The following is an 11,039-nucleotide window of genomic DNA, read 5'->3' as shown; positions in this document are numbered from 1 at the left end:
TTAAAAGAAAATTTGATGTAAAATATCAGAAAAATGAAATTTAAATTAAGTAGTTTTGCCCTTTTGATGACAATTTCCTTTCTCTTCAATAGAACAAATAAACTTAGTATGAGTCTTCTACAGGGGTCCCAATATCCTTGCCGGTAGAGCACTTTCTTCACGCTCAAAGAAACAGAATTCGTTCCCGGATGAAGGGATTTTTTTTCTAACACCACCCCCCTCCCCCTGTCCACCCAGCAGTTATTGGGTAGCTGGGTCTGTTAGATTTGGCGAAAAGTGCTTTGTGATGGACAAAGCAATTGCCATTATCTGTTTCAGGGGATAAACTCCGGCTCAATAGGCAGAATTTTGATTTTCTGGCTACTAATTCATTTTTCAGAGCCGGAATCAGAATCACCGCAACATAAAAAAAACCTTGAGTGATTTTTTTGGGGTCACAGTTTAATTTTTGTTTTTGAACAGTTGAAAAAATAAGGTTGATGAAGGAAAGTCTTGATGAATGAATAATAGCCAAGAAAGGGATTGAATATTATAATGTGTGTGAGTGTGTGTGTGTGTGTATACATATGTGGTGTAATCTGAACTTTCAAGATTATCTATCATCGTCATCATTCATCATTATCAGCATCATCTTCATCTTCATCACATCATCATCATCATCATAAAATAATGTTATCATTATCACCTAAACACGGCCATAGCATTATCATAGTATATTGGTATCCTCATTTAAATCTCTTCGAGTTCACCTTAGTTGAAAATCCAACAAATTTGTTCTATTTTCCATTCATATGAACTAGAGAGGGAGATATATATATATATATATATATATATATATATATATATATATATATATATATATATATATATATATATATATATATATATATATATATATAATATATATATAGAGAGAGAGAGAAAAGAAAGAGGAAGAGAGAGAATGAGGAAGAGATAGACAGATAGAGAGAGGAGAGAGAGTTAATGGAAATGCACCAAGTGTTCAGATCAGAGTAAAAATTTGTTAATCTAGAAATGATTAAATAATACTGCTAAACCAAAACCCTCCCAAAACGTTGTCGTTAGTATTTCCTCTTTGTTAATGTTGACAAATTATCAGTAACACGATAGGAAAAACAGTTGTGATGTCAAAATACTGGTTCCAATCTTATTGGAAGTGTTAAACCAGCACTGAAAATCATTGCGCCCTCCTGAGGTAGTACTGTCAACTGGGATGATTTTGCCAGGTGGGGCTGAGATAATGTAAGTAAAGAGCCTTCTCCAAGGACTCAACTATGCGCCGAGCGAGGCTCGAACCCAGGACCTTCCGATCCGAAAACAAGTGTCATACCACAAGACCACATATCCGCATATTATCACAAAGTACGTACATACTGTCAGATTTAACAGCCCCAGATACCAAAACACCGCTGGGTGAACAGACCACAAATAGCTTTAGGGCTAACCCACCCCGGAGACTGACTCTGACGACCTGGCACTACCCTCCTCTGCCGACTTCCGGATAAAGACGTCGGCACGGACAAAATACTAAGAATTAGGGCTACCCCACACCGGGCACTGCCGTCCTCTGCTGACTTCCGGATAAAGCTGTCGGGCACTGACAAAATACTAAGAATTAGGGCTACTCCACACCGGAGACTGATTCCAACGACCCGGCACTGCCGTCCTCCGGATAAAGACGTCAGGCACGGACAAAATACTAAGAATAAAGAGAAAGGCCGCTAGACCTACCCATACCAAGCTCGGAAAAAAAAAAAAAAACGGCAGAGGACGTCGGGTGCTTGGTATTGGTAGGTCTAGCGGCAATTCTCCCATATTATTAGTATTTTGTCCGTGCCCGACGTCTTTATCCAGATCCTGGGACCTCTACATTATGCGAGTTTAAAACCGTACCTATTTCTAATAGTAGGGGGAATTAGGTCCAAAAAACCCCTGAATTGTGCAAACAGGGTTGAAAGCATGAAAATTACATATGTTGTAGAGTATGAAAAACCCTATGATTTATGATATAGAACCACTCTGAGAGATCACTATTAGTTGAGATACAAGGTTTTAAAGATTAGAAAATTTTGAAATGGATGACAATAATTTCTTTCATTTTTATTGTGTAAACATTCGAGGCAAGCCGACCAAAGGTTGTTTTACGTCATCCTTTGGATTCCCATTGGTGACTATTTTTAGCGTCGAAGCGGATGTTTTCCTTTCCCTTTACTTTCGATTCATGAACCATACAAATTATTTAATCGTAAATAATATTCAATTTCACTTGTTTTAAAGGACGTCTAGCGAGCAATATTCTATAAAATTATGAGATTTTTTCTGCATCTGATTTAATGATTATAATCAATTACTCTAAAACGGACGGGCAGACGGGTAGGCTAGCAGAACACAGCTCAATAAATGCCGATAACCGGTGTTGACAAAGGACAGTGCTCATTCTCCCCTCCTCCTGTTTTCTTTTCTTTCCAAAAACACTGCTATAATCATTTTACGTGAGTTAAAACCTATTTCGGTCAGACTTGATGACAGTAAAGAGTCAGCATACCACTTACATTGCTATAATTATCATCATTATCATCATCATCAACCACTATGATGCTGTATTGTGGCAAGTTATTTACTTTACGTTATTTATCGCAAAGGGACAATGGGAGAATGTTTTATTTTGCCTGCTGATGCTGGGTCTTTAACAGAAAGAACGAAAGAAAGAGAGAGAGAGAGCGAGAGTAATGAAAGAATATTGCATATGCCTAATAAAGGAATGCGTTTGCATGATTTCAGATACACATACAATAGCAAAAAGAACTGCTCCCAGAGACTGGGACATGTGTTTGATATGCCAACAAGATGACACAGACCGTTTATAATGTCCCTCTAAGTCGAGGAGGTATGGCAAAGGGCAAGGCTATGAAACTCTTTTTGAAGATTTAACACAATTCAATTCTTTGGTTTGTGATGAAAACAAGTTGGATGTACATGTATCTATTTTTTTAATTCATGAGAAAGAAATGAGATTATTGAAAGCTTAAAACAATATGATGCTAAATGACATAAGTATTGTCGTGTAAAATTTAATGCCAACAAAATTAGGCGATTAGTATTAAAGAAATCTAAAAGAATTGCCCTACAAGAATTCGAAACTTCGTCATTTGACTTGGAGGAGTCACAGAATGAATATAATTCGCAACCCACGAGAATTATGAGACAACGTTCAAAATTAGAGATTGGCTATAATAAACAAACGTGCTTTTTTTGTAAAAACATGGAATCGGGAGTACTCCATTCTGCAATGACAACAGCAGATATAGAAGAAAATATTCGTGAAATAGCGTTATCTATAAAAGATTCTGATATGTTGTCATTTATTGCCGGGTGAGATTTAGTCGCTCAGGAGGCACACTACCGCCCTATACCATAAAATTTGTCATGCACGATACTTTAAAATAAGCTTGAAAAGATGTCACTGCTGATGATAATCATGATGTCACAGTTCTTGAAAGAAGTCGAGCTTTTGCTAACATTATATCTTTTATAGAAGAGAATCCTGCAACAAATGTGACGATCGACAGGAACCACTGTGGAGCTTATTTTCAGAATTGTCAAAAGTGTCCCAAATACTCATCAAATGATCATGTAAGAATGTATCGGCATCCGATGTAAGTGTTTAAGGTCCGCTTTGCCTTGCACGGACTTGTTTAGATGCGGGTGTGTGTGTGTGTGTTGGAGGGGGGGGGGTGTTAGGTCAGTACAGTAATGAGTAAAATTCTCTCTCTCTCTCTCTCTCTCTCTCTCTCTCTCTCTCTCTCTCTCTCTCTCTCTCTGTGTCTCTCTTCCTCTCTCTCTCTCCGTCTCTCCCGCTCACTCCCTCTCCCTATTTTATTTACTAGTTAGGTTAGTACAATAATGAGTAAAACTCTCTCTCTCTCCCTCTCTCTCTCTCTCTCTCTCTCTCTCTCTCTCTCTCTCTCTCTCTCTCTCGCTCTCTCTCTCTCTCTCTCTCTCTCTCTCTCTCTCTCTCTCTCTCTCTCCCGCTCACCCCCTCTACCCCCTCTCCACTAGTTACAACACGAAATAACCATCAGTTAGCTACCATAAATGGTTACCGGTGTATTTAAAGTTTTAGAATGCACATTGTATTGTGGTTATTTCCTCGGACAAGTAATGCTATATAGGAAAAAATAAAAGTGCTAAAAACGCACTGTTATGATAAATTGCCAGAGTGGTTCTATATCAGGTGTTATTTATACGGGTCATAGCTACCTGTATGCCAATTTTCAGGATTTCAACCCCAATGTGCACGGTTTTAGCCTAATTTTCCCTAATACAATGAATATGAAGAAAATATATATTTTTACGCAGTTATTTCCCTTGTTTAATATAGCTGTAATAGGTAAAATCTAAGGCCTTAAACCGATACATTATGATTGATAGCCAGGGTGGTTCTATATCAGATATTTTTTCTATGGGTCTTAGCAACCAGTATGCAAATTTTCATGCTTTCAACCCGAATTTGCACGGTTTTAGCCTAATTCCCCCTACTATAACCCACGGTGCCAAGTACAAAAAGATGCCTAACATATGACTTTACTGTATAAAATATTAATTTTATCTCCTAAGGGCATAAGTGCAGCATTTTGAAGCGCATTTTGCATGACTAATCCGTGGGAAAATGCATATTTAATCTTTTTTTCTTTCTTCGTATTTTCACTTCCGAGTTGAAAAAAAAAATAATTTTATAACACCATCACACTATCTATGGGGAGCGTGGCTCAGCGGTACGGTCTTTACTTCGTACCCGAAAGAGGTACTGAGTTAGATCACCCTCTGCTGCTCTATGTGGCCTTGAGCAAGTCACCTCACCCTAGCTCAATCTGCGGCGCTGCGCTGCGGCTGACGCCTGGGTTATTCCAGTCTTCTCTTAGAATAGACCCTAGAGACAAGTTTCCGCTATGGAATGAATATAGGGAATTTTATTATTTATCATAAAAACTTACAACTAAACAAAGAGTAAAATCTACACATTTTGGAATTTCACAATTTTCATAAAATTGAGTGTTTATTAGAAATGCTCGTATTATGTTCTATACAATCAAATGAACAATAGCCATTAAACATATGAAGGCAACGAACATAAAAAATAAAGTTGTTAGTGAAATGATATATAATTATGTACGTACAGTATAAACATGATAGTTGCAGTCTAAGTGATGCTAAGCTGCTAGAAACTGGACTGTAAAAAAATGAATATAAAAGCTTCAAAATAAGAACACCCCCCACCCCAAACATGGAATGTTTCGGACTCAAAACCCTTCTTCAGCCAACAGCAATGAATGGCAGAGAATTCTGTAACAAGTGAAAGATGAAGAATGGTGATATTTAGATGAATCACATTATTATTTTATTTATTCACCTCAACAACACAATTCTCTCTTCTCACGATCGTCTTCAGTGTTTCATTCATCATGTTTTGTTGACAAAAGGGTTAACCCGAAACGTCGACATCATTTTCTGTCTTAGTTAATTTAATTGATGCTTCCATTCCATTTGACTATTGTTATTTTAGATCTCCGAGCTTCAAGCATCAACATTTATTTGTATTTGGACAGATAGGAAATAAGACGGCCGTTGGAATTGCGACACGTCTTGCTTCACAACTGTAACGAGCAACTATTCGTAGGTCTACTAATGACACAATTATGGGTTGATTTAACATTGTTCTCATGAAGTATATTTTGCGTCGGTTTGAGGAAGTTTCCATACCTCAATGAAGCCATAACATAACAATTTGGATTTTCAAACTTAATTAAGGCCGCCTGTCCACCAACGCGGAAAAGATCCAACTGGTTTGTGCGGTAGGCAAAATCTGGTCGGATCGTTTCCATGTTGGTGGACACGCGGCCTAACTGTCGTACTCTGGAAAAACTCGTTATTTAAATAGCTGGCCAGAAAACTCGTGGATATTTTAAGGGCAAGTTTTCTGGCCAATTTTTAAAAATATACGAGTTTTTCTGAACCCCATGTGACCGGCGCCTCAAAACGGTATGATGCCATGGTTTATGTGCACATAAAGATCTGAACAAGTGTGTATGAAAGAAAGAAAAATACAAGAAAAAACAAACATCCCAAAATATCAGTCCACCTCGACTGAGGATTGAACTTCCAGTTGAGGTTGACTGATTTTTTGGGATGTTTTTTTCTTGCATTTTTCTTTCTTGCTTTGTCTGCCACCTTCCATAAATACACACTTGTTCCGATCTTTATCTTACATCGGTGCCTACCCCCTTATTTCTTTATTTGCACATATTTGTGTGTCTGATAACCGAATGCATTTATGGGCTTGATTTAAAGTTGTTGAGCTTTTGAGCTTTTATAGAGGCCAATATCCACTAAACGTGCTCAAAGCGCTTTACAAGGAGTCGCTGGCGATCCGCAACATTTAACATGTAGGACGGTACGTGACGCCTGTTAGGCGATATTACAATTTTTTTCGGACAGAGACAACGCTGTTAACGGCCAGGTACTCATTTTACACCTGAGTACGGTGATAGAATGTGAGTAAAGAGCCTTCTCCGAGGACTCAACTATGCGCCGAGCGAGGCTCGAAACCAGGACCTTCCGATCCGAAAGCGAGTGTCGTACCACAAGATCACATAGCCGATTTAAAGTTGTAATGGGCAATGTTTTGTGTTGATTTGGGACCATAACAATGTTGGTTATCAGTATCAATATCAGACCTGCAAATAAGTAGGTATACGTCGGTCAGGTTAACCCTCTTCTTACCAACCATAGGAAAATTGTCACATTCGTTACGATCCAACCAGCACTTTTATCATTCAGATTTCTTTTGTAAATCACACAATTTAAAGAAAAATGTTTTGTTATAGCTATTAAAACGTGAGTGACATTGTGTTGTAGAGTTCATTTTGCTGATCAATATTACGTCTAGAATGTATTTGTTGCTTTTATTTTTGTGTTGGGTCAGTGTGAAATTTTGGGGGAAAATTCAGAAAACTGCTGGTTCGGAAAGGGTTAAGTATGTGCGTTTTAAATGATGAAAATAAATAATAAATTTCTTAATGGGACAAATACATTGGAATTCTGATATTATAGTCTACACAGCCGGGCCATTCAGACTTTAACTCACTGTCTCGAGTTCACTACGGTTGAAATTAGTTCGCTTTTCCATTCATAATCAAAGTTGTCTTTATCCATTATCAATGGAACAAACTTAGATAAAGAATAGAAAATTTGGGACCAGAATGAGGTGTTGACTTTAGGTAGAAGTGGACTTTTAAGAATGTGACTTTATGAGGATTCAATTGTATAAATTTTTCACATCTCTGGTCATTTTGAGTTGCTATCTAGTTCACCACGACATAAATACTTCATACCGTTTTGATACAATGGGTCACATACATATATCCCAAATTTCTCATTGTTCAAATAAAATTTATTTTTTTTTTTTTTTTTTGCCGCAATAGAATAAATCACAAAATATTCCAATATCCGGTACGCCTGTATGATGCCAATGCTCTTGATGCTTGCCTCCTCACGTGAGTAGCAGGGTCTCTGTTGAATACTTCCAAAGCTTTGACGATTTCAAACTCCAAGTGGGCGGGACTGCCATCACAAAGTGTGTGGAGAACCTGGTACCTGACAACGTCCGATTCATCTTCGGTCATCTCTAGTACTCGGTGCCAGAAATCTTCAATGTCTTTCTTAACCCGGCAAGGACACATTTCTCTCAAAGCTGTCTTCCGGACAGCTGGGTTGTTGTGTTTGGTGAGGTCGATGATTTCGTCGATGTCGGTGGTTTTCTTGCACATGCGCAGTGCGTCTGGTGTAGGGAGCTGGTGGGGTTCCATGTTTTCGAGGTCGTCATTATTGATCGATCTCCTCATGGCTCTAGTCTGCGGCATTTTGACGATTGGCTCTTTATTGTCTATAATAGATTAATGTTCAATTAGATTTAGGTGTAGAGGAAGTCGTGTTATCCTTTAAATGTTTGAATATAAATTGACACTCAAGCCTTTTGAAATTTCAAACTTGTTTCTGAAATGGAAAAAGAAATGAATAGATGTTATTTAGGGATGGCTGAAGGATCAACCCCATAAGAGTACTAAGTGCTACAGACGGAACCTGTAATAACTGACTTCATAAATCACAATATTTTCTTCTTATGCTACTACTGCTGTTGTTACAACAACAACAACAACAACTACTACTACTACTACTACTACTACTACTACTACTACTACTACTACTACTACTACTACTACTACTACTACTACTACTACTACTACTACTACTACTACTATAAACTATCTCCTCCCCCCCCCCCCCCCCCCCACACCTCCCCCCCCCCAAAAAAAAAAAAAAAAATTTAATCCAAACAAAAAAAATAATAAAATGAACAAAAAAAAAAAAAAAAAAAAAGACAAAAAATAAAATAAAACCCACCAAAAACAAACGACCGTTTATAGAGAGCGATATCCACTGAACGTGCTCAAAGCAAGGGGTCCCTAGCCAACTGCAACACTTAAAATGTAGGACGGGACACGAGGCCTCCATTAATTTAATTGAGGTTTCCATTCCAGTGGACTATTGGTTAGTGTTAGGCTTATTTTTGGAAAGAGGAGAATTCAATCTGCATCGGGTTTGCTGCACAAGATCTGCACTATTGTTTTTTTAAATCACTGCACTCTGATAGTCCTGGATACATTAATGAAATGCTAAAATTTTACGTCCCAGCCAGAAACCTGAGATCAAAATCTGATAATCACATTTTCGTGAAGCATGCGTTTGAATATTCGGCAGGCCGTATCTGGAACTCCCTTCCAAGATTGATCAGAGACAGTAATAATGCAGAATTCTTTTTTTTTTTTTTAATAAATCTTAAAACGATTCTTTTTTTCAAAGTACGTAACACTGTATTGTTAATTATATTGCTTTGTCTCGTGCTATTTGTTGGAGTGACTCTGATTGATTGGCTTGTGTTACGTTGCTGTTAAGCGCTTTGAGCTTGTTAAGATGTGGGGTAAGGTGCTATATATAAAAACAATATATTATTATTATTATTATTATTATTATTATTATTATTATTATTATTATTATTATTATTATTATATATTATTATTATCATTATCATATTATTATATCATTTATTATATTATTATTATTATTATTATTATTATTATTATTATTATTATTATTATTATTATATTATTATTATTATTATTATTATTATTATTATTATTATTATTATTATTATTATTATTATTATTATTATTATTATTATTATCATTATTATTATTACTAGAACCTATTATTATTTATTTATTTATTTATTTATTTATTTATTTATTATTAATTCTTAAAATATTGTGATTTTGAAAATATCAATTACTCTAACCCCAAGGGCAAGCGCTAAAATAATACCTAAGATAAAATTAATGATTTTACTTAATATCTGACTTTACCTTCTCTTATAGTCCTCTAATGCATCTCGGATAGGTAGAAAACCTGTATCCCAGTCAACAGCTTTGCTGACTAGCTTCAGACTAGCTTCACATTTTCCGAAGAGAAACGAGACTTGCAGGCTTTTATAGCTATACTCGTATTATTTGTTTTGAGACAGAAAAGCTATTGCACATTCAAGAGAAACCTATTTCAATCAGATGTGACATACTCTAAAAATAGTTTTGGTCGTCTCTGACCAGACATTACATCATATCTATTAATAGATCAATTGACCTAAGGGGAGTGAACTGATCAAAGATTTCTCCAGAACCCGGTGGGCAGGCATCAAAATAACAACACGGCTATCGACTATTGACGTGCTCATCTTTTATGAGTAATTTCTAATCCTACTTGCATGATGAAAAATCTTCAACCCCAAATAACCTGACACGTCGATATAAAAGATCATAAACTGATAATTAAATTTAAAACTCGAGGATGCAGGGGAGACAATCGAGGAAATGACAGTATTCATTAATTTTTTTGAATAGTTTCCCATGGGCCTTATTTTTCGGGATGTCTTCAAGTCTGGGGTTCGATACAAGTACTATTACTACTACTACTACTACTACTGCTACTACTACTACTACTACTACTAATACTACTACTACTACTACTACTACTACCACTACTGCTACTACTACTACTACTAATACTACTACTACTACTACTACTACTACTACTACTACTACTACTACTAACTACTACTATCTACACTACTACTACTACTAGACCTACTACTATCTACTACTACTACTACTACTACTACTACTACTACTACTACTACTATACTACTACTACTACTACTACTACTGCTACTTACTACTATACTACTACTACTACTACTACTACTACTACTACTCTACTACTACTACTACTACTACTACTACTACTACTACTACTATACTACTACTACTACTACTACTACTACTACTACTACTACTACTACTACTACTACTACTACTACTACTAACTACTACTACTACCTACTACTACTACTACTACTAACACTATACTACACTACTTATATATACTTATTATCTATTATATAATATTACATAGTTATTATTATTATTATTATTATTATTATATATTATTATTATTATTATTATATATATTATATATAATTAATAATAATAATAATAATAATAATAATAATAATAATAATAATAATAATAATAATAATAATGATATTATTATTATATTATTATTTATGATGACGATGATGATGATGACGACGACGAAGATAATGATGATGATGATGATGATGATGATGATGATGATGATGATGATGATGATGATGATGATGATGGGCTTAGAGTCGAGGCAGGCTGATTTTTAGGGCTGTTTTTTTCTTCTTGTATTTTTATTTCTGCTTGGTCTGACACTATATCATACACACCTTGTCATATTTTTATCTTACACCGCTATCTGATTCTTAATCTTTAAATTCTCATTGCGCTCAGTTACATGAACAATTAGACCAGTGGAGTGCTGAC

General features: G+C 35.9%; 1 protein-coding gene across 1 annotated transcript; it reads right to left on the bottom strand.

The window, feature by feature from the left end:
- Positions 1 to 5,042: 5,042 nt before the first annotated feature.
- On the bottom strand, positions 5,043 to 9,627 carry LOC144967550 (uncharacterized). Its single transcript, XM_078904946.1, has 2 exons — positions 9,501 to 9,627; positions 5,043 to 8,073 (listed from the first exon to the last, which is right to left on the bottom strand). The coding sequence occupies exon 2, from the start codon at positions 7,938 to 7,940 to the stop codon at positions 7,509 to 7,511; it is 432 nt and encodes a 143-aa protein (XP_078761072.1). The 5' UTR covers positions 7,941 to 8,073; positions 9,501 to 9,627; the 3' UTR covers positions 5,043 to 7,508.
- Positions 9,628 to 11,039: the final 1,412 nt, after the last annotated feature.

This window comes from Berghia stephanieae, chromosome 3 (genome assembly GCF_034508935.2).
Source record: "Berghia stephanieae isolate SIO BIC M18660-M18661 chromosome 3, UCSD_Bste_1.3, whole genome shotgun sequence".
Classification (NCBI taxonomy): Eukaryota; Metazoa; Mollusca; class Gastropoda; order Nudibranchia; family Aeolidiidae; genus Berghia; species Berghia stephanieae.
This window is presented reverse-complemented; position numbering and strand designations above follow the sequence as displayed.